Here is a 23630-nt window from a genome sequence, read left to right as displayed (position 1 = left end):
AGAAAAACAAAATACAGGAGCTGCTGGGGGATATAGTCATTTTTATTCTCAGATATTCACACATAGATTGCTGAGAGGGCACAGTACATTTACGTTTACACACGTAGTAGTGTCAAGTAGTATCATAATGGAAGGCATTATCTTGTGAGGCAATTAGTATGCTGCATGCACATGTACGAATCTACAGCAATTAAAAAAGTGCAATTCCAACTTTGTGATGATTTGCTGCCGACACAAGTGACATTATATGTCATCACCCGAAAAAGGGAAGTGTGCTGTCAAAATAATTCTGCAGAGGCCCGAAAATTCCCTTATTTTTCTCTCTTCCGCCATCTAGTGGCTGCGCTATGCACGCAGGGATAAATTGGATTGGATTATCCTTTATTAGTCTCGCGGTGGAGAAATTTACATTTCAGTTATGTTCAGTTAAGTTATGAAAGGAAAGAAAGAAGTAGAAAAGCAAAATACAGGAGCAACTAGAAAATCAGCCACTCTCGCGGCGCCATCTTGAAGATACAACTCCCAACATGCACACGTTGAGTCAACAGAAGCATCGCACTCACCGGTGTCGGCGTGATGTAGCTGTAAAACCAAAGGTCTGCGAGTGACAATCCCAGTACCGCGAGGAAGGAAGTCTCTGTCGGAGAAAATTAAACATACGAACACTGAAAAGGAGAACTAAAGTCACACCGATGCCGTCACATATGGTTGTCTGAAAGAAACCCTTTTAAAAAATACATAAATAAATAATAGTCTTTCCCATACAAATCGTGTTTGGGATGTTTGTTTTCCTGCATCCTGCTCACGATCACACTTCTGGCAGAGAGCCCGAATTGGATATGTCATAACATGCAGTCAAACAAAGGAACTGTAACAAATCAATGCATAATCAGGAAGGTGAGTACAAAAAAAGGCTTTTGGGCGTCGCTTTAAAACAAATCCTAATCCGGACTTCGGGGAGTTCAACTGGTCTCCTCCGCATCACCGAGCTGCATTGTTTGGAAAAAATAATAATCATTTGAAGGGAACTGACAACTGAGTCACAAGGCAGCGGTCTTTTTTGGGAGATCTTGTCACATTGCATATCACGATCAGACATGGACTTTATTTAGGATCGTCTCATACTGAAACACGTAATCCATCGACCACAACCCATTCTGTGATAATTTCAAAAACAATCTTTCCCATAGGAAATGATGTCAAATTTCTTCCAGGCTTAAATGGTCACAGATATAAACTTTGTATCAACAAACCAGGCAATGTTTGGAGTCAAATTTCTATAATCCCAACCGTCAGTATAAACCCAAATTAAGCCATGCATAATAAGAAAGTCATACTTTTTGAAGATGACCAACGGGCAAGTTGTTTTTCAGCACATTTATTGCTATTTATTGCTTTGTTAAGTTAGCCACCATGCCAGAGTTGACAGAATTTGTCCTCATTGGGGTCACAGGTAAACTACGGCCTATCCCAGTTGGCGGTGAGAGGCGGGATAGGCACTGGACATGCGTTAGCACACATATAAACAATGAGGATTTGCGATAAATTCAACGCTTAATCATGTCAGACGTGCATAAAGTGACTGCATGGGTGGTCCAGAGGTGATGCAGGACTCCGTCAACAAAGCAGAGTGAACATAACTCACTGCCCTTTACTGCACTGTGTTGGACAATTGATCAAGTCCATCTCATTATACGTCAAAACTTTCCCAAGCATCACTCATAAAAACCAGTTAACATTCACTTTAACTTACCTGCCCACAAAGTTCTCCAACACCGAGCTCTTTCCAGAGCTCTGGCCACCCACCACGGCAATCTGCGGCAGAAGGAGGCTGTAGCTCAGACCCGCGGTGCCTAAGGCATCCTGGAGGCGATTGATCATCGAGATCATGCTGCGCGGCAACGATGGTGGAGGTGAAGGAAGAGGAGGTGGTGGTGTTGCTCTGAAGTCGGAATTTCCGAGACCAGGAACGCCCCTTTGAACTCTCCTTCGACTTTTAAAAGGGCTACCCCGCCGCTTATCAACAGCAAGTTGGAGCTAAAGGTGATAAAGTGATACTCAAAATCACACTTGACACGCCATCAAGAAACAAAGAAGACATAAATGGACACGTTGAGGCAACATGTAGAATACACAACGCCATCATCATCACATGATGCGTTCAAGAGTCTCCCAGTGTTACGTCCAATGACATTCACGGCGACGACCCATCCCGCTGTTGCCCCTAGCAACGTCGCGACCAAATTCTTCGTTTTATTGTAATAATTTACTACACAGCCCAGGGACTCTTACATTTATATGACTAATAAGACAAAGAACGTTATATCTAAAGGGGCTTAGTTAGGGGCGTGTTTGCTAACTTGTTAGTTCACAATAGCTAGCGACCAGATTTCAGCATAGAAACAACAGCTAAAAACACGATTTCGCTTCTCCTTACCTCCGTGTAGACATTTAGGAAGTTAGCCGCGATGCTGAGTAGGCTCCAGGTTAGCTTGAAAGAGAAGAACGTGGAGGAACAGGGAGAGAAAAAAACTAAAACCACCCAACTTTTTGACAGCGAACGGGCGCGAAACGTCTGCGCATGCGCGTAAAACTCACTTGTTAAACTTCCTCTCATATAAACACATTTATATTTGCTGACATGATATAATTATAACGTTTTTCTTCCTTAATGTGGGCAATTTAAATGGTAGAATTAAAAACACGAGGAAGAGGGGGGGTGCTATTCCACTTCTACTCTAAATAACTCTTCCTCATTCCGAGGTAGTGAGTCGTGTGCGGGACACAGGAGTGTAGCCTGAGGGGAGTGAAATCGGAATCCGTGGTGCTAAAATTAAGAGTGAAATAATGTAGATACGACCAATTTAGATATGATATAATTAATCGATGCTTTACTTTGCAATAATACATGCAGCATTAAATCGAGACATGAAAAAAAAAAAATATATATATATATATATATATATATATATATATATATATATATATATATATATATATATATATATATACGTATGTATTCATACTTCCGTTTTCCCACGATGTCATCACAGCCTTATTCCAAAAAAATATTTTTTTCTTTAATGTCTATTTTTATCACCAAATTGATTTTTTTTAACAAATTTATTAATAACAGAAAACATATCTGTCATGAACCACAAACCTAAGATTGGATGCTCCTCAATTCCCACTGATAATTCTTGGGCTTGCCTTCCATATTAAATGAAGTCCACCTGTGGTAAACCGTGATTGGAACGATTTAAAAAACGCACACCTGTTCATGTCTGGTGTCGGGGCGTGTCTGAGCACAATACTCAAAATGTCTTTGCAAAGGTTCTGTTGGTTTATGAATGTTGGTGCTTGTACCAGGGGACGACTTGGAGGGGTGTCCATGGGACGTCCAGGGGTGTGGTATTCAAATCAAGAAGGGAGCATTTTACGAATACAGTGATGCCTCAGCTTACCAACGCTTTAGCTCACGAACCTTTCGCTTCACGAACATTAAATTCGCGAGCATATAGTCTTGGCTGACAAACTAGTTTTCGGCGGACGAACCAAACCACACAGTGTTTGGCGGACTAGTTTTCGTCACCCCCTTTCTTTGGGTGCGGACGTGGTTTGTTATCGAGTGGAGTACTTTTGCAATTATGGGACCGAAAAAGACCCCACCACAGGCTAGTGTTAAGCCGAAGTGGACGCAAGAGAAAATTACGGTCAAGCAGAAGATATTCGAAAAGCACGAATGAGGTGTGCGTTTGTGTGATTTAGCGTTCTGGTACCAGTATGCAAAGTCGACCATTGCTACGTGTGGCTAAGGGTATTTGTGTGTTGTCTAAGCAACGGTCTCAGGCAATAGAATAGGTTGAAAAACTCAATTTGGATTACCGAAAAGCAGCTAGCAGGGGACAGCGTGAGTGAGGGTATTATCGCCGAGAAAGCATGACAACTTCACTCGGATATCATCAAGAGGCAATTATATCAACGACCATCACAAAGGTAAATAAAACTACTTTATTATACCATACAGTTTATTTATTTAGTTATAATACAAAAGCACATCTATTACACATAAAATAAGGTTAATTTTGTGTAGTTTTAAGGCTTAGAAAATTAGAAAGTAAAAAAATTATGTTTTATGGTGACCTGGGAACAGATTATTTTCATTTTAATGGTTTCCTATGGGATATTTATTTTTGGGATACACACTTTTCACCTTACACACTCTGTCTAGGAACCAATTAAGTTCGTAAGTCAAGGTATCACTGTATTCCTTTTTTGGACTAACACCTGCATAATGAAATGGGGAAAAAAAAGTCACCGCATAATATTTATGAAAACTAAAATGTTTCTTCTTATTTGGCATGAGTATTCTATCACTGTTGATTTACCGACTCTGCTTTAAGTCCCAGTCACCCCTCACACCACTTTCATGTCTTTCAACAACTCGGCAATGTCTATTTTCGGCCTATGGGTCACATCAGAGTGCAAGGCTCTCTGCATATCGTGACCCGCTTGCTTCAGCGACGGTAGGACACCGATGCCTTCGCCTTGGCGACGACAGAGAAGCACCTCATTCACTTCCTCGTCAATCTTTCGCGAGAGGATGTCAGGGAACAAGCCACTCACACGCTCCAACACGTCTTTCCTCAAGGCGGAGTCGCGGCACACTAGGTTGAGTATGAAAATGCCTAAAACCCAAAGAAGAACGGATTAAAAGGAGACTAACAGAGACTAACAGTTGCCTTTTTAATGGCTTATATAAAAACAGTTGGATGTATCTCTCATAATAATAATAATAATAATAATAATAATCATAATTTGGATTGGATTTGCCTTTATTAGTCTCTGTTACATTTCACAGCAGCAAAGTTATGAAATAATAATAATAATAATAATAAATTTCATTTATAAGCGCCTTTCAAAACGCTCGAGGTCACTTTACAGTCACAAGATCAGTTTTTCTGTGGGTGAGCAGCGGCGGCCACATGCGCCAGCGTTCACTCAACCTGGAATAACTCAGATAGAAAGTTAGCTACCTGGCTAATAGCCAGTTAGATAGCCAGATAGCTAATAGCTAGTCAGCTAGCTAATAGATAGCCAGCTAGATAGTTAATAGCTAGCATATGGATAGCAAATAGACAGCCAGCTAGGTAGCCAGCTAAATAGCTAGTTAGAAAATAGATTGGATGTATATCTTATATTATGATAATAATAATAATAATAATAATAATAATATTTAATTTACAAGCGCCTTTCTGAACACCCAAGGTCACTTTACAATAAAAACAACAATACATAAAAAATAAAACCATAAATAAAACGATAATTTTAAGAAACAATTCACTCAACCTGGAATAACTCAAATAGAAAGTTAGCTAGCTGGCTAGCTTATATTATGATAATAATAATAATAATAATAATAATAATAATAATAATAATAATAATAATAATAAATAATAATAATAATAATAATAATATTTAATTTACAAGCGCCTTTCTGAACACCCAGTTATAGAGCTAAGAGATAGCCATATAGCTAATAGCTAGTCAGCTAGCTAATAGATAGCCAGCTAGACTAGCGAGCTAATAAATAATATTCACCTTCTCCTCGATCCATGGACACAAAATAGTCTATGGGCACCAGATGGTGGTTGTTGTTGAGGATGTAGTTTGTCAGCGCCTTTAGAAACTCTCAAGGTCACTTTACAGTCACATGATAAGTTTTTCTGTGGGTGAGCAGAGGCAGCCACACGCGCCAGCGTTCGCTCAACTAGGTAGTCATTGAAACAGATATAAGACTGGCTAGCTAATAGGGAGCCAGCTAGCTAGGTATATAGCTAATAGAGCGCTAGCATGATGAATTTAGTTCTAAATAAATAAAAGGTCATTTTTTTTTACAAAATAAAAGGTGTATATTACCTCGAGGGGTGAGTAAGCTGCTGACTTTGCGCAAGATGGAAATTTCAACAAATGCGGCAGGTGGACAGCTCATACCCAACGTGCTGTCTTTATTGTCCACATCGAACATGATGGCGTCAAACAAACGACCACCTGGAGAGATAAAAACGCATCTGGTCACTTGGACTGTGTTGACAACAGTTATTAACTTTTTTTTTTTTAACTGATTTGGATCTTTTGCAACTAGTGTGACAGTGGACCAGTGAATAAAATCATAAACTCCTGTTCTGTTATGTTAGCTTCTCTAGCTAGCCTCTCCAAACATTTCTGTTGTTTAAAAGAGAGACGCAGAGTGAAAATGTACACTGCTAGGTTAGCTTCCCCTGCTAGCCAAAGCTATTTGCGCGGTTCTATACGCAGAACTGATTGGAGATGTAGATAACCCCTTTAAATTCTCGCTCACGATTTTGCTACTGCGTTAGCGGATGTTAACGTCAGTAGTGTGACTAGGTTAGCGATTGTTAGCGGATATTAGCGGATGTTAGCGGCTATTAGCGGGTGTTAGCGGACATTTTATCTCTTGTTCTTATTTATAATTTTATGTGTAGTTTTATTTATATCTTATTATGGTTTTATTTATGTCTGTTTTGTGATTGAAAAGTGTCTTTTGAAATGTGCTTATAAATACAATAGAGTATTCTTATTATTATTATTATTACCAGATGTTAGCGGAAATTAGCAGAAGTTAGCAGAAGCAGTGCTACTACATTAGCAGACATTAGCGGATGTTAGCGGACATTTTATCTCTTGTTCTTATTCGTAATTTTATGTGTGGTTTTATTTGTGTCCCTGTTTTGTGATTGTAAAGTGCTCGTGAGAGCTTTGAAACGTGCTTATAAATAAAATGTATTTAATATTATTATTATTGGATGTTAGCGGATAATAGCAGATAATAGCGTATATTAGCGGATATTAGCGGTTTATTTATGTCTCTGTTTTGTGATTCTAAAGTGTCCTTGAGCGCTTTGAATTGTGCTTATAAATAAAATAGATTCTTATTTTTATTATTATTACATGTATTATGATTAATATTATTATTACCAGATGTTAGCGGATGTTAGCGGAAATTAGCAGAATGTAGCAGGAGCAGTGCTACAAAATTATCAGATGTTAGCGGATTTTAGCGGATATTTTATCTTTTGTTCTTTATAATTTTATGTGTGGTTTTATTTATGTCCATGTTTGGTGATTGTAAAGTGTCCCCGATTATAAATAGAATGTATTATTATTATTATTATTATTATTATTATTAGCAGATGTTAGCGGATATTAGCAGATGTTAGCAGGAGCAGTGCTACTACATTAGCGGATCTTAGCAGAAGGTCAGCAGATATTGGCATATGTTAGCAAATATGACCAGATGTTAGCAGATGTTAGCGGGAGCAGTGCTACTACATTAGCAGATGTTAGCGGGAGCAGGTCCCCCATTCCCCACCGTCTTTCTCCAAGGTGCAGATACGTTCAAGGCCGTCCCCAAGCGTGACGGTCAGGTGATCGTCCGGTCGGAAATTGAACCACTCTTTGGCCACTTCGAGCACCGCGGGGTCCAATTCCACCACCTCCACAGACACATTGGGTACAAAGTCTCGAAGAAACTGGGGCAAGCCTCCTCCCCCGAGTCCAATCAGCAGCACTGACACCGGGGCGTCTTGAGGGGTGAGAAAAGAGTTCAGGGTTGCCTTAAGACAAGTTAAGATGGGGAAAATATATGTGACGGGTTACTTTTTTGTTAATTATTCGACTTCACCTTTGTTTTTTTCCTTGCCGATGCCCAGCAAGGCGAGACCAGCCACCATGACTTTGTGGTGGGCACAGCAGAGGAAGCCGCTGTGCACCGACAGGGAGGACGATGGCGGCGGCTGTTTGATTTTCTTTTTGTTCTTCTTCTTATGACTTAATGCTGCATGAAGAGATACGCATGGGTTGTTTTCAGCAAATAGTCTATCACTGTGTCTAAACGGCTATTTTGTGGCAAATTAGTAACTGTAGTTGACACAAATTAGGGTGGATCAATCCATGATAACAAGATGGATAAAAAAAGTCACATGTCCAAAGCCACAATTGACCAGAGTCAAGTCACACTGAATTCACCGGTCGTGAGAAAGGACACGTTCCACCAAAACAATAGGAAATCCGCCATTTTAAGTTGAAGCAGCCATTTTGCGCAAAATTTCAAATCCACCCAAATGATTCCCAATCCCAAAAAGGAATACAAAATACATGGACGGCGGTAAATTACAGAGCTTTGCTGTCTCCACCGTTGAAGTCATTCGCTGCCATTCACGAATTTATTCGGGTTTTGATTTTTCTTGCGAAGGTGCCGATAAAGCGCAGGTCAGACAGCTGGCAATGTTTTTCCCTTTCCATGAGGGGGCAGCATTTGCATTTTGTGCATGTTAGCGCTTTGGTACAGCTTCAGCTGTTATTAAACCGCTATATAAATATGTATCTACAGATGCTCCCCTACTTACGAACATTGAAGTTACGAACAGTGATACATTTTTGTAGTAACATATGTAGTATTCTCTCCAGTTGTATATGGACATATTTTTACAGAGCATATATTTTATTAAATGTTTATTTTTCAGTACAAACCAATATAGGTAACTTATACAAGCCTTAAAGGACAACCGACACAATTTTTTTTGTTTCCTAACTGACATCAGAAAAACGTTTTATAGCATCTAAAATACCCAAAACACGCAGGCTGATATTTTTAGTCAAATGCAAAACACCAATAAAAATGACTTAAAGCAGGGGTGTCAAAGTCATTTTTTGCCGCGGGCCACGTTGTAGTTATGGTTTCCTCTCGAGGGCCGTTATGAATTTGGGCAACCCATTAGAATGTTTAAATCCCTTCAAATATTACATATAAAGCACACAGCAAATTAATGAATAACTCGTTTTCAAATCTGAAGTCAAGAATAATGACTTTTATTGTGGTTGATATCCAAAAATATGAAATTTTGGCTCAGATTTTAGCAATCATCATGGAATTTAACAAGTTTGATTTGCTTTCGCGGGCCGAAAAAAAATTATGTGGCGGGCCGGATTTGGCCCGCGGGCCCTGACTTTGACACTGTGACTTAAAGTGTCCCAAAACTACTTCAAAATGACCTCGTAATGGCGAGTTTCAGAATGTCCCGCCCCCTTGTTCGTGACGTCACGCCAGGACGTCTTGCTTTGCTCTAGAATCAAAACAATGGCTTCAGATTCAGAGAAGATGCTTTCTTGTTACTCATCCAGTTATGAATATGATTCAAATAGTTCTGAAGAGGAAAGCATAAATGTTTGCAATCTATTAAAGAAGTCCTTCCGTCTCATTTTGAGGTGTCAGGACTCCAATGTATCGTCCCAGAAAATGCACAAGATGGCACCCAAGCTCTGTTGGAAATGGGCTGATTTGTCTGCTGGGAATTTGTGTCAACTAGTATCAAATAGTAGTCTTGGTGCAACACACAATTATTCACCATCGCGTTATGTCTGTGTTTTCCTTCTAATTTCGCCATCAACACGGATCAACACGAAGTTTTCAGACCAAACAAAGCACCCAAAATGCATTGTGTATCGCTTTCTCGGTCAGGGGCGTTCCTTCAGTGACGTCACGTCAGGTATAGTCATCAACTGGAAAACAAGTCCTGAATATTCAGCGCGAGTCTTAAAACGTCAAATATAGCTATATGCCGTGGAATCTTTGTAAAATAAGCTCAGCAGATGTCATTTGAAGTGATTTTACAAATTATGGACAAAAGTTGTCCGGAGGTGTCGGTTGTCCTTTAAACATACACGCCATACAAAATATGGCACTGAATCAACTTACGAACGAATTCACCTAACGTTCGGATGTATCTCGTTCATGAATTGGGGAGCGTCTGTATTGTGTTTTGTACAGCTGCCGCCATTTGAAGCTCAGATAACTTCAGACCCATATAACTTAGGAATTAACTTTTTTTCCGATCAAAGAAGAACTGCTAAGGTTTCTAACACAGGATTGAATTTTTATGTAATCCTAAAACTCAATATTTGGTGGGTCCTTGAATTTGAATGAAAATGACAAAAACCCTGGCACTGGAGTGGACACATTTTTGTACATCATCTGGCAGTAAATGAGTACATCAAAAATGTAATGTTCACAACTTTCAAGAACCCTTGAAATACAAAGTTACAGCGCAAAATGAATGAAGAAGAAAAAAAAATGAAAATGTGAACTGACTGCTATTGGCGGAGACGAGCCGACTCTCGGATTGCACCAGAGCCGCGTTGTACAGGAACACAAGTCTGCGGTACAGCTCGCCGTCCTCCCCTCTGACGTTCTCCACGCAATATTCACCGCTGAGCTCGCTCACACCCCTGCTAACCTCCTCTCGCCAACCCAGGTCGCCACCCACCGACAGAAACGGGACCTTGAACGACAAATCCACAATAAAATGTCAACTCGACGTCCACGCTAAGCTAACTGTCAGTCAATTCTCTGCATCCACCTGCTGATTGTCCGGCATTCCCGGTGGCGCCAAATCCATCACCATGGGCGACAGTTCCGATTGGACGGCTTGCATGTCGGCATACTCCTGGTTCCTGTGCATGGCCACGATAACCAGGCGGCGGAAATTGCCGCTAGCTGCCAGTTGCCGCCGGCCTTCGCTGGAGCTGTAGAGCCATGCTGTCTCACTGCCTTGGGGAACTGTTGTTTAGAGGTTTAGCATTCTTGTCACGCTGATACATTCTTTAAATATAATACCATAGCACATTTATTATACATAAAATAAGGTATATTTTGTGTAGTTTTAAGGTTTAGAAAATTAGAAAGTAGAAAATTATGTTTTATGGGGACCTGGGAACAGATTATTCTAATTTTAATGGTTTCCTATGGGAAATTAATTTTTGGGATACACACTTTTCGCCTTACACACTATGTCTGGGAACCAATTAAGTTCGCAAGCCAAGGTATCGTTGTACTTATGCCCATGGTTACAATACAATACATATTAATTTATATCGCGCTTTAACAACAGCTGAAGCTGGAACAAAGCACTTAACATGGACAACATTCATATAAAGCAGTCACAAAGATAGTAGAAAGCACCAGGGAGTAACGTGTTAGCTTAATGTCAGGGGTGCTTTGGTGACTGTGAAAAAAAACAATATGAAAAATGTTTTTGCTCTCAACATTTAGCTTGTAGTAGACATGCACATTCCACCAAGACGTCCCTGATCCACTGATGAAAAGGACGTTTTGATCCTCTCCTTGCTTCATGTAACAAAGAGTATGCAGTAAGTGCTTAAGAATGAATGATTCTCTCTGTCTTTGTGTTGTCATATTATCTGTTATTTAGTTTTTTGTTTTTCTTTTGACTTCAAGATGGCGGCGCGAGAATGGATGCCTTAACAGCAGCTCCTGTATTTTCTTTTTCTACTTCTTTCTTTCCTTTCCTCTTCCTTTTATAACTTTGCCGCTGTGACATGTAAATTTCTCCACTGCGAGACTAATAAAGGCTAATCCAATCCAATCCAAATACAGTAAAGTCTCGTTATATCGATATTCTCAGGAGTCGGAAAAAATATCGATATAACCGGACTATCGATATATCCGATCCTGCGGCATGTACATTTTCTACTTGCGTTCATAGAAATAGTATCGTAATAAGCAGTACTATCGATATAACGAGACTTTACTGTAAATAAATAAAGCTTACCAATGAAGATGGCAAACTGGTTGAACTTTGGCACCTTGGTGGTCGGCGGTAAGTCCTGTATCGTGAGAGTGTATCTGGGCAGGCCGGTTTTAGCGTGGCAAAGTGTTAGCGTAGAGTCAGCGTCGGCATCCGTGCCGGTGCGCAATTTCTTCCTTAGGATAGAATAGGCCTGCCGTTCCCGCACGGTCGCCAGCAATTCGCCCACCAGGGGCAGACGGTTGGGCGCGGCGTCTTCGCCAAGGCAAAATTCCAAAATGGGCGTCGGCATAGGTTGGCGGAATTTTGTGCAGACGAGGACGAAAACGGGGAGAGCAAAGGAGTCTTGTTCTTCCTTGGCGCTGGTTTCTTCCTGCAGGCAGTGAAGCCTCACGGCCCAACCCAGCCGGACAAAATGCTCCACGGCCAGACGGATCACGTTTTCCTGAGCCAGTGTGATACATATGTATCTTCCGCCGACGCTGAGCACACGGCTCACCTGCAAATACACACGGAAATGTACACGTACGGAATCCACAAGTACAGGTTACGACCGGGTTCCGTTCCGACAAAACGGTCATAAGTCAAACGGTCGTAAGTCAAAATCCATTCAAAATGGCCGACTTGACGTTTACACGACAGCATAGTATACGATGTCAATCTGTTTTCTATTGAATACTATTATATACCAAACTGTTTACAGTTGATTTAGACATTTTATGACTTTTAGTGTCATTTTTATCATTTTATATTTCGTATTATCGATTTTTGACTGTATAACTGTACCTGTAATGTCTACAAAACTGTTTACTGTACAGTTCATTTATAAATGTTACACTTAAATTTACATGTCGTTTTTATCATTTTATATTTCGTATTATTGATTTTTATGACTGTATAACGTACCTGCAATGTATACAAAACGGTTTACTGTACAGTTCATTTATAAATGTTATACTTACCTTTACATGTTGTTTTTATCATTTTATATTTCATATTATCGATTTTTATGACTGTATCTGCAATGTATACAAAACTGTGTATTGTATAGTTATTGTATCGTTACTTCATAAATGTAATACATACCTTGTCATGTCATTTTTATCATTTTATATTTCATATTATCAATTTATATTTTATATTTAGATTGTATATAGTGGGTTAAAGAAAACACTTATACGTAAAGAATACAGCTGTTGAAAAATCGCTCTCCCTGATAACGGCCAGAAGAGGTCGCCCGACACACACGCTCGGACACGGGCGGACGCCAAAGGTAAAAAAGGAGTGTACAGTACTAATATTGCAATACTTTTATTTTGATGCCTAACATATAAGCTTTTATAGCACGCCAATGACTTTATTGCTATTTCTTTTTTACTCTCTTCACTTCTTTTGATTTATCTGGCTATCGAGCCATCTAGCTAGCTCTAGCTACTTAGCTAGCCATTTGCTGTCTATTAGCTGGCTATCTTGCTGGCTATATACTAGCTATCTAGCTAGCTATTGGCTATCTATCTGCCTCCCTATCTAGCTGGCTAGCTATTACCTATATACAGGTGTATTAGCTAGCTTTCTATCTATTTGAGTTACTTCCAGGTTGAGTGAACGCTGGTGCGTGTGGCTGCCGCTGCTCACCCACAGAAAAACTTATCCTGTGACTGTGAAGTGACCTTGAGAGTTTTGAAAGGCGCTTATAAATTAAATGTATTATTATTATTATTATTATTACTATTACTACAGGAGATATTGCCGAGACGGTATCTGCACTGCATAAGTATTGTATTGACTGTAGTCACGCAGTAGATTGCTGTGTGAGTGTGTGACATGCTGGCCGGCCAAAATTGGAGTACGCGTTACCGGCTGCTTGCGCGTTCCGGTGCCAGGCATAGAATTAAAAAAAATAATAAATAAAATTCAAAAAGGGTCTGGCGATCGTGGTCGTAAGTACGGGTGGTCGTAACTCGAATGTTACCTATACTTCGATTCATAATGACATCCGAAAGTCTTCACATGGTGTGTTAAACATTTTTTTTGTACCTCAGTGAGCATCTTCCTCGCCAGATCTCCTCCTTCCTCTGACGCCATCGCATCCAGGGTGCCTTTGTCCAGAGCGGCCTGGTAGCAAGCATCCTGGTACGGCATCTGAGTTGCGTCCACTTGCTGGAATTTGAGGTCTGGCCGCCGCTCGGCATTGCGTTGGTTCATGCGGGACACCACAGTCTCACTGATGTCAATGTTGGTAAGGTGTTTGTAGCCCACGTCGTGAAGCTGCTCGCTCAACTCAGAGTTTCCGCAGCCCACCACCAGAACCTTAAATGCAAAATAGGGACGGCTTTGGTTAAAATGGCGCCTTATAGATAGATTGAGACTATTAAAACTGTCATCCTTCAAAAGTATTTGAAACTAATTTCTCTATTATGATATTATGAACTAGAAACAATGATTAGTTTAATTGCATCATCCTCTCTTGACTACTGTGATTTGAAAAAACGACCTTCTTCTAGATTCTTTGGGTTTGGCCAGATCATTCGTTCCGGTTGTGTTTGTTATTTTGCTTTGTGTTGACTAATTATGTGAAGCGCTTTGTTACAGCTGCAGTTGTTGTGAAAGCGCTATATAAATGAGGATGTAGTTTAATGTATTGTCCGTCTATATACACACACTCACATTAGTGCCGTGAGTTTGTGTTACTTCCGGGTTGAGTGAACGTCACTGTAAAGTATTATTATTGTTATTGCTGTTAATATTCTTATTATTATTATCATTATTGCAAGTGTTAGAGTTATCGTTAGTGTTGTTATTATCATTATTATTATATTATTATTATTATTATTATTATTATTATTATTATTATTATTATTATTATTATTATTCCCGTTCTGCTTCCCTTGCTCTCGCTTCATGTGCATTATGGGATTTGGTTTAAAAAACGCTCAATGAATGGACAGATTGGTGAAAATATTATATTTTAGTCTTTTTAGGTAAATTTCCTCTGTTAGAAAAGTGAATTACAACTAAAAATGAGTTCCATTTTCTTTTAACAGTAAAAGGGAAGATTTACAACCTGTCACAAAGACACAATAAATTTGGCGAATCATCTTCAATCGAGAAAAAAAAATACCACTCGTATTTTTTTCTGCTTTTCTCACACTGTGAATTATAATTAATCATGAAAATCAACAAAAAACTCTTCTCGAACTTAACAGAACTACTTTTGTACATGCCCGCTGTCATTGAAAACATCAAATGGCGGGTGTTATTGTTCATCATGTTTTGTTTAAATGACCTAAAAACACATTGATATACTGTCAATTGCATACAAATGATTTGTTTACCTTGTCTTGCATTTTAATGTACTTGTGCAGCACGCCGCATAGTTTGCTGTAGTCTCCGTACCATTCGAATGACTTTTCTCCGCGTTTCTTAAAAAATCTCTCCCAATATTCAGCAGAGCTGAATTCCACGGCAGTTCGAGGTAATAAACTCATATTTCGTTTTATCTCAATCTGTTTTTAAAATGTGTGAACAGATTTCGCAACCAGTCTCTTGCTATCCTCATGGCAATGTTTAGCTCGGACGGATTACATGACGGACGGCTAATTTGATTGGATAATATATTTCAAAAAAGCTCACTGATTGGTTAATACTTGATAAGCATCTTTGCATTGGTGATTGCTCGGTGCTCTCCATTTATTGTCCGTATGAAATTATATCCGACCGTAATGTGTTCTTTTATAACATTCGTCTTGAAATGTTAAGACAAGTAGTCTATAATAATTTTTAAAAATACAGCGTTAGTTTCTACATCACATCACTTATTTTTAAGATAAATGTGTATTGGCCAAACATAAAACATATGTCCTGTTCCGCATTTTGTGTCAAGCAGTCTGTCGTTTCAATGATAAAACCATAGAAGAAGAAAACGAAGACGATCAAATATGGCGGTTCCGGTCGGACGTTCCGTGGTGTTTGTTACTGGAAACGCGAAAAAGCTTGAAGAAGTAAGTTTATAAATAATAGTGAGGCGAAAGAAGCATGGCGTACTTTGCGGAGAGAGGCATTAATAAGCTTCGTGTGACTCAATTCGGTGCTTTTTCTTGCACACGGACCGGGAGACAGCTGCCTGTTACCTGTGGTGGTGCCGCCAAACCTTACTAATCGATTACCGATTGAACCTGTCTTGACAGGTTGTTCAGATTCTTGGCGACAAGTTTCCGTATAAACTTGTCTCGAAGAAAATTGACTGTAAGTATGACGTTTTTGACATACGGATAAATCTGGAAAAATATTCATGTGCTTAGTTGACTATATTGTTAGAGCGTGTTTATGCGTGACTGTTCCTGCTGTGACATTTTAATTCCCCATCACTGAGTGATTTGAATATGCATACAGTATTTTGATTCATCCCTCAATATAGTGCCTGAATACCAAGGAGAGCCAGATGAGATTTCCATCCACAAGTGCAAAGAGGCTGCAAGACAGGTATACTCATCACTATACAATGATGCCTTGGCTTACAAACTCAATTGGTTCCCATACAGAGTGTGTAAGGTGAAAAGTGTGTATCCCAAAAATTAATTTCCCAGAGGAAACCATTAAAATGAGAATAATCCGTTCCCAGGTCCTCATAAAACATCATTTTCTACTTTCTAATTTTCTAAGCCTTAACACTACACAAAATATACATTATTTTATGTACAATAAATGTGCTATGGTATTATAATTAAAGAAATAAACTGTACTGTACAATAAAGTGGTTTTATTTACCTTTGTGATGGTCGATGGCTTGATGGAATGGAGTGGCCGACACTTGATGAGGAACGTAACCTTAAATTTAACGTTCGTAAACCGAAAAGTTCGTAAGCCAAGGGGTTCGTAAACCAAGGTGTCACTGTATTTTAATACTTTGTAAGGGGAAACACATATTTATCTGAAAAGGTCATTAAGAAAATGACTTTTTTGATCCAAAATGGAGACTCTGGAATGTGCTGGTGAAAGTTTATCGATTGCCTTGTTTTCCTTTAGATTGACGGCCCAGTGATAGTGGAGGACACCTGTCTATGTTTCAAAGCATTGGGAGGATTGCCAGGCCCTTACATGTTAGTCATGTGACTGCCATATATTCAGTATATACAAGCCAGCAATTTCCAACTGAAATGTTTTATTTTGCAGAAAGTGGTTTCTGGATAAACTCCAGCCAGAAGGTGAGCAATAAATAATAATAATAATAATACAGTAAAGTCTCGTTATATCGATATCGGATATATCGATAGTCCCGGTTATATCGATATTTTTTCGGACTCCCTTGAATATCGATATAACGAGACTTTACTGTAGTAGTAATAGTAGTAATAATAATAGCAATAGTAATAATAATAAGAATAATAGTAGTAGTAGTAATAATAATAATAATAGTAGTAGTTGTAGTAGTAGTAATAATAATAATAATAGTAGTAGTAGTAGTAATAATAGTAGTAGTAGTAATAGTAGTAGTAATAATAATAATAGTAGTAATAGTTGTAGTAATAGTAACGACAGTAATAATAATAATAATACATTTTATTTCGAAGCGCCTTTCAAAACTCTTAAGGTCACTTTACAGTCACAGGATGAGTTTTTCTGTGGGTGAGTAGTGGCAGCCACACCCGCCAGCGTTCACTCAACTCGATGGAAAGCTAGCTAACTAGCTAATAGATAGCCAGCTATCTATCCAGCCAGTCAGCTAAATAGCCACATAGCTCGCTAGCTAATAGATAGCCAGCTATCAATCCAGCCAGCCTTCTAAATAGCCACGTAGCTTGCTAGCTAATAGATAGCCAGCCAGCCAAATAGCCACATAGCTCGCTAGCTAATAGATAGCCAGCTATCAATCCAGCAGCCAGCTAAATAGCCATATAGCTAGCCACATTATTAACATTTGATGGTAAAAACCTTCATTGTTTATTCCCCTGAAAGGATTGTACAAACTCCTCGCCGGTTTTGAGGATAAATCCGCATGGGCCCTTTGCACGTTTGCATTTACATGCGGAAAAGACGAGCCGGTGGAGCTATTCAGAGGAATAACACAGGTAATGTGTCACACTCTCAATCTTTTATTTGCTTATCTCATGTGATATAATTTATATTTTTTTTCCAGGGGTGCATCGTGGAACCAAGGGGACCTAGAGGCTTTGGATGGGATCCTTGTTTCCAGCCGGAAGGCTTTGACAAAACGTAAGGTGGTTTGACCTTGTTCCTACCACCAGGGGGACCTAGAGATTAACTATGGGCCAAAACATCGACATTAGTTGTATATTTATTATAACAGTGCTAGTTTGCAAAGTATTCACGGAGGTTACTTTTTTGCACATTTTATGTTACAGCCTTAAAAAAAATACAAACATACTGGATGCATGGGCAAGCACACCAGAGGCATATTTGTGTTTGTAGATCCCACCAAAGACTCAATTTTTCAATATACCAACGTTTAAAGGACAACCGACGCCTCCTGACAAGTTGTGTCCATAATTTGTAAAATCACGTCAAATGACTTCTACTGAGTGTATTTTACAAAGATTCCACCGCATATAGCTATATTTTACGTTTTAAGACTCGCGCTGAATATTCAGGAAATCTTGTTTTCGAGTTGGTGACGATACCAGACGTGACGTCACTAAAGGAACGCCCCTGACCGAGAAAGCGACACACAATGCATTGTGGGTACTTTGTTTGGTCTGAAAACATTGTGTTGATGGCGAAATTAGATGGAAAACACATAAATAATGCGATGGTAAATCGTTATGTGTTGCACCAAGACTACTATTTGATACTAGTTGACACAAATTCTTGGGCGCTATCTTGTGCATTTTCTGGGTGCTACATTGGAGTCGTGATGGCTCGAATTGATATGCAAGTACTTCTTTAATCGATTGCAAACATGTATGCTTTCCTCTTCAGAACTATTTGAATCATTCATAACTGGATGAGTAACATGAAAGCATCTTCTCCGAATCTGAAGCCATTGTTTTGATTCTAGAGCAAGGCGAAGACGTCCTGGTGTGACGTCACGAACAAGGGGGCGGGACATTCTGAAACTCGCCATCTCCGGGGTCATTTTGAAGTAGTTTTGGGAAACTTTAACTCTTTTTTTATTGGTGTTTTGCATTTGACTAAAAATATCAGCCTGCGTGTTTTGGGTATTTTAGATGCTATAAAACGTTTTTATGATGTCAGTTAGGAAACAAAAAAATTGTGTCGGTTGTCCTTTAAACTCCGCCTCTCCCTTGTTTCCAGCTACGCGGAGCTGCCGAAAGCTGTCAAGAACTCAATTTCTCATCGATACCGAGCACTGGCGGCCATGTCGGAATACTTTTCACCACACGCCAAGAGAAAGAAGACTGACGATTGAGTGATCGCGTTGTTGCGGTTTCGTAGTTTCAACTTACAAATGAGCTAGTCATTTGCTTATAATAAATATTTTTGCTCATTTTATTTTCAACATGTTTTTGTGAATGGGGGTGGTGGGGACATCATGCAGAAACTATGCAAACATTTCAACGGATGAATCAAGAGTTGTTTTTATCATTCCTCAGTGGCTCATCAAGACATAACCTGGCAAGGGTTTGTGTACTTACGATACAAATTTTAAGTGCTATGCTTTTCCCACATTTTGTTTCCCATCAAAATTCCACACGACATTAAAGTGAGATTTTAGAAAACTTATGAGAAACAAAAAAAGTCCTGTACATCCATTCAATATAATAATAATAAAACATTTAATTTCTAAGCACCTTTCAAAACTCTCAAGGTCACTTTTCAGTCACAGGGTAAGTTTTTCTGTGGGCAAGTAGAGGCAGCCACATGCGCCAACATTCACCCAACCCGGAAGTAACTCAAATAGATAGAAAGCTAGCTAGTTTGCTAATAGATAGCTACCTACCCAGCCAGATAGTACATAGCTAATTGATAGCTAGCTCGTCAGTTAGATCGCTAATAGATAGCTCGCTACATAGCTAGCGAGATAGCTAGCTGGATAGCTAGATAAAGAAAAACAAGTGAAGATGAGTAAAAAATATAGCCAATAGATAGACAGCTAGCTAGGTAGCCGTATAACTAATAGCCAGCAAGATAGCTAGCGAGCCAGCCAGAAAGCTAATATATAGCAAATAGATAGCCAGCTGGGTAGTAATAATAATAATCATAACCAAAATAATAATAATAACAGTAATATCCACAGTATTTGTCATGGAGGTGAAATTTGAACTAAGATGTGTATTAAGGAAGGTAACAGTAATTATTTCAATAATAATAATAATACATTTTATTTCGAAGCGCCTTTCAAAACTCTCAATGTCACTTTTCAGTCACAGGATCAGTTTTACTGTGGGTGAGCAGGGGCAGCCACACGCGCCAGCGTTCACTCAACCCGGAAGTAACTCAAATAGATCGCAAGCGAATAGCTAATACCTAGCGAATAGTTAGCTATATAGCTAGCCATATAGCTAATAGATACAGTAGCTAGCTAATAATTTCCTTGACACATTTTTTTTTTCGGTGGGTGTTCACGTACTTCCGCTTGCCTCAGGCAACTCATCGTGAAAATCCCCAAAATATTTCAGTCGGTTTTGCATCAAAATTCGCAAGTGCGTACAATCAGTAATCAGATTACTTTAGACTTAAGGCTGTGATTGGTCGTGATGGGCAAGTGAAGCTTCATGAAGAACATGTGATAGCTTTTGAATCCTCTAGATGGCACTCTTGTGAATTTTTAAGCCATTTTCTTTGCAATAACTTATATTATAATTCATATTCTAAGAGCACCATTTGGAGTGCTTCATGAAGCTTCGTTTTCCCATCATTAGTGATTGCTGCCAATAAACTAGCAGGGAGTTTTTTTCAATAAATTTCATTTTGAGGCATTGTTTGTAAAATTGTGTGGAGAAAGAAAACTATTCTTGGGATGTAACAAAAAAATAAATAAAACATTTTCAGGGAAAAGAAAAGGACTGTGAGAACTTTCCGGTTGCAGTCGCTTCCAAGTACAAAAAGATTTGATCTTCAAGGAGCATAAATCACATAAGGAAAAACTCCAGAAGCTTGATGAGAGCAACAGATTACAGCCGAGGAACAATGATAATGATTGTTCAGGCTGGATGCATTTGGGAGAGGACGTTTGTCTGGAAGAGGGGGGCGGGGGGTGCGCAAGGGTCTGCAGACCAAAACAAAAACGTAAAAACATGGGAATTTGGATATTAAATGACCTGTAGAAAAAAATCCCGGTGGAAAAAGTTCATGTCACTGCAATAGTCCACGTGAAGATCGATTACTGCACGTGTAGCTTGCCCAAAGCATCACGTGCTTTCACATTGAACATGGTCGTATTTTTCCTCCCGTAATATGGCAACTAAAAATAAACTGGTCCAGGATTAGTCAAAAACCTTTACGTGCTGTTTAAATTAATATTTTAAAGTGGACATTTTTAATCTTTCGTCATAATTTAAACACGTTACTATGTGTTTTCCCAGATTTCTGTTCCATACTTCAAACTGATCAAACTGGACAGGTTGGAAGACTTCACCAAGCGAGTCATCAATTGTTGTTCATCAGAAGCTAACTGAAATTGATGTATGGTGATACCTTGGCTTACGAACTTAATTGGTTCCCAGACAGAGTGTGTAAGGTGAAGTGTGTATCTAAAAAAATAATTTCCAATAGGAAACCATTAAAATGAAAATAATCCGTTCCCAGGTCCCCATTAAACATAATTTTCTACTTTCGAATTTTCTAAGCCTTAAAACTACACAAAATATACCTTATTTTATGTATAATAAATGTGCTATGGTATTATAAGTAAAGAAATAAACTGTACTATATAATAAAGTGGTTTTATTTACCTTTGTGATGGTCGTTGATGGCTTGATGGAATGGAGTGGCCGGTTTCATCAGCATTAAACACTTGATGAGGAACGTAGCCTTCTTTCACCATCTTGAGGCATGATCCCTTGGAGGTGCTTTCTCTGCAATAATTTTACCTAGTTCCTCATCAATTGTGTTCTATTTAGCTGGGTTGATAGCTTTTTGCATCAAGTGTACAGATTGCTCGTGCAGGTTGTATGTGGAGCCTGATTAATGGGATATTTTAACCTTGCAGTCTACACTCTGCCTTCGAACTATCAAAGTTGAAACTCTCTGACTGTCGTCTACCTGTCTCTTTCATGTTTAAAACCACTCCTTCTCACTGCTGCGTTCTTGACCAACCACGTGGATTTAACCAAAAACTGGGGGGGGCGGAATAGAGGAGAAAAACAGTCGCCTGCCATTTTGTTGTTAGAACGGGCTCGTTCGCGAACGACACATCACTCATTGCGGAAGTTCCGTGTAGGAAAAGTTTGTATGCCAAGGTAAATTTTTCATAAATGTAATGTTTGTAAACCGAAAAGTTCGTAAACCGAGGTATCACTGTCTGTTGTTTTTGCATTAGGATAGTGCGTCTTTTATTGATGTACTGCAAATGTGCGATCAAGAGGGAAATCAACAAGGGCTGCGTGACTTAATCAAGTGTCAGTCTGCAATGATTGTTAAAGACGATGAGATGGTTTTGATGTGGGTTCCAGAAGGACAAACACCTGACACACGTAAAAACATCCAGACATTCTTAAGAAGAATAACAAAAAAACACATGAGCATAAAAGAGAGCTTTGTGCCCGCATACCAAATGGCTGACGGTCATCTTACATTTCAAAAGCGGCATAATAACTTTCCAGAAATGCTTTGAACAGAACGGGAAAGAGGGAAATAAGCCCCACCCCTTTTTTTGTTCCAAAATGATGGGAAAATTCCATATTTGATATTTGTGGAGTAAATGAACAAAGTCTCCGGGTGAAGGTATTATGGTTCTGTAAATGGCCAGCTTTATATAACGGAATATCACCCATGACTCAGATTTTGGCCCATGAAACACACAAAGCAATCTAAATCTTAAATTCCGGCACTTACACAACAAAGTACCACAGGACAGAATTTCCTACATGTCAAAAAGTATCTAAGTTAGAACTTGGTTGTCAACTAGATGGTGTTTTGACTTTGGTGCATTTATTTAGCCTAAAAAGCAATTTCGAGAGGGGGTGGATTGGTTGATTTGCCTTGACAAACGCATGGCATGAGGGTTCAAATTAATATCCAACCGTCCAGAAGTCTCCCTACCTCCATCTTTTTTTAGCCAAACAGTCCTGGGTTATGCAGAGTCAGGGACTGCAGTAGTTGATGGAAGTCCTCCACGGTCCACGGCTCTACGCCAGCTTCCACAGTCGTTGGACTGCTACTGCTGTCGGGACAAATGCTTTGGGGGTCGTTAAACGTGACGAGTACGTCGGTGCCGAACTGGGGAAGGCGGAACAACCCGAGGTGAAGCCTCACCCGGTTCTTCGCCGTTTCGTTATACTTTGACACATATTGGGTACCCGACAGCACCCAAGCGGAGCTGCACGCCGACAGGGAGACTGACGACGTGGGCAAGGCGACGACCTCCGTCACCTCCTGGGCGCCAGGCTGAGTGGCGGCGTTGTCACCCGCGATGTCCTCAAAGTGATACCGAGCCGCGTCCTGGTCGGCCACGTGGTCTTGGTATTGGACAAGCTCTACAATGAGACTTTGATCGGTTCGGGTGTGGACGAAAGCCTCCTGGTTGTCTGGAATCTCCCGCATACTGCTCACGTCCGCGGCGCTGTGAGGGAGGATGGCCGACAGGGCGCCTCCGAAAAGCGGGTGGGGTTCGTTGACGCGCTGCATGTCAATGGAAGACTTTCACAACGGGCAATGTCGTTGCTTTAGCTGCAAATGAACAGACTTGAGATAACATAGGTCACAAAAAAACGTGACGAATGTGTAGTGTTGTTGTGCTAATAGCGTATTTCCGGGTTGTTTCTTCTTTGTGTTATGGAATTTAAACAAACTCAGTGCTGCCGCCTACAGGCGATTGAATGTTTCCTGTATGAATAGCAGAGCGTCTTCTAATCCGTCGAACGC

The 23630-nt window shown here is 39.7% G+C and overlaps 4 protein-coding genes across 8 annotated transcripts in view; 1 reads left to right on the top strand and 3 right to left on the bottom strand.

Moving 5' to 3' along the window:
• dnm3a (dynamin 3a) overlaps window positions 1-2891 on the bottom strand; it is a 30788-nt gene extending 27897 nt beyond the window's left edge. For 2 of the 4 annotated variants that reach the window (XM_089000568.1, XM_089000567.1), the window contains exons 1-4: window positions 2599-2887; window positions 2438-2532; window positions 1754-2037; window positions 564-637 (exon numbers count right to left, since the gene is read on the bottom strand). In XM_089000568.1, coding sequence (XP_088856694.1) covers window positions 564-637; window positions 1754-2037; window positions 2438-2532; window positions 2599-2617 — 472 coding nt within the window. In that variant the 5' untranslated portion in view covers window positions 2618-2887. Of the gene's footprint in view, window positions 1-563; window positions 638-1753; window positions 2038-2437; window positions 2533-2598 lie in introns of all 4 variants that reach the window. The other 2 variants (XM_089000569.1, XM_089000570.1) reach the window with 2 other exon arrangements.
• A 1100-nt stretch (window positions 2892-3991) lies between these two features.
• On the bottom strand, window positions 3992-15190 carry mettl13 (methyltransferase 13, eEF1A lysine and N-terminal methyltransferase). The gene is made up of 9 exons (XM_089000218.1): window positions 14963-15190; window positions 13665-13937; window positions 11652-12126; window positions 10440-10639; window positions 10172-10361; window positions 7706-7858; window positions 7394-7606; window positions 5920-6051; window positions 3992-4688 (listed from the first exon to the last, which is right to left on the bottom strand). Exons 1-9 carry the CDS (start codon window positions 15113-15115, stop codon window positions 4417-4419), a joined length of 2061 nt encoding a protein of 686 aa, XP_088856344.1. The 5' UTR covers window positions 15116-15190; the 3' UTR covers window positions 3992-4416.
• rangrf (RAN guanine nucleotide release factor) lies at window positions 13807-23394 on the bottom strand. The gene is made up of 2 exons (XM_089000221.1): window positions 22809-23394; window positions 13807-13937 (listed from the first exon to the last, which is right to left on the bottom strand). Exon 1 carries the CDS (start codon window positions 23391-23393, stop codon window positions 22821-22823), a length of 573 nt encoding a protein of 190 aa, XP_088856347.1. The 5' UTR covers window position 23394; the 3' UTR covers window positions 13807-13937; window positions 22809-22820.
• Window positions 15527-19092, top strand: itpa (inosine triphosphatase (nucleoside triphosphate pyrophosphatase)). 2 transcript variants are annotated; one of them, XM_089000219.1, is made up of 8 exons: window positions 15527-15628; window positions 15815-15872; window positions 16045-16109; window positions 16653-16726; window positions 16800-16831; window positions 17583-17695; window positions 17764-17840; window positions 18900-19092. In XM_089000219.1, the coding sequence occupies exons 1-8, from the start codon at window positions 15566-15568 to the stop codon at window positions 19012-19014; spliced, it is 597 nt and encodes a 198-aa protein (XP_088856345.1). In that variant the 5' UTR covers window positions 15527-15565; the 3' UTR covers window positions 19015-19092. The 2 variants fall into 2 exon arrangements, with proteins under 2 accessions (XP_088856345.1, XP_088856346.1); XM_089000220.1 differs by having other exon boundaries at window positions 17764-17845.
• Window positions 23395-23630: the final 236 nt, after the last annotated feature.

Source organism: Hippocampus bargibanti, linkage group LG07 (assembly GCF_051943395.1).
Source record: "Hippocampus bargibanti isolate YZ-2025 linkage group LG07, ASM5194339v1, whole genome shotgun sequence".
Lineage (NCBI taxonomy): Eukaryota > Metazoa > Chordata > Actinopteri > Syngnathiformes > Syngnathidae > Hippocampus > Hippocampus bargibanti.
This window is presented reverse-complemented; position numbering and strand designations above follow the sequence as displayed.

Excerpts from the sequence above, each read along its gene's own strand:
- mettl13 (XM_089000218.1), bottom strand. The coding sequence starts at position 15,115 with ATGAGTTTATTACCTCGAACTGCCGTGGAATTCAGCTCTGCTGAATAT. Across the intron at positions 13,938-14,962 it reads ACATTAAAATGCAAGACAAG|GTTCTGGTGGTGGGCTGCGG; the intron begins GTAAACAAATCA and ends TTTGCATTTAAG. Across the intron at positions 12,127-13,664 it reads CGAGGAAGATGCTCACTGAG|GTGAGCCGTGTGCTCAGCGT; the intron begins GTACAAAAAAAA and ends GTGTATTTGCAG.
- itpa (XM_089000219.1), top strand. The coding sequence starts at position 15,566 with ATGGCGGTTCCGGTCGGACGTTCCGTGGTGTTTGTTACTGGAAACGCG. Across the intron at positions 16,832-17,582 it reads GGATAAACTCCAGCCAGAAG|GATTGTACAAACTCCTCGCC; the intron begins GTGAGCAATAAA and ends TTCCCCTGAAAG. Across the intron at positions 17,696-17,763 it reads TATTCAGAGGAATAACACAG|GGGTGCATCGTGGAACCAAG; the intron begins GTAATGTGTCAC and ends TTTTTTTTCCAG.
- rangrf (XM_089000221.1), bottom strand. The coding sequence starts at position 23,393 with ATGCAGCGCGTCAACGAACCCCACCCGCTTTTCGGAGGCGCCCTGTCG.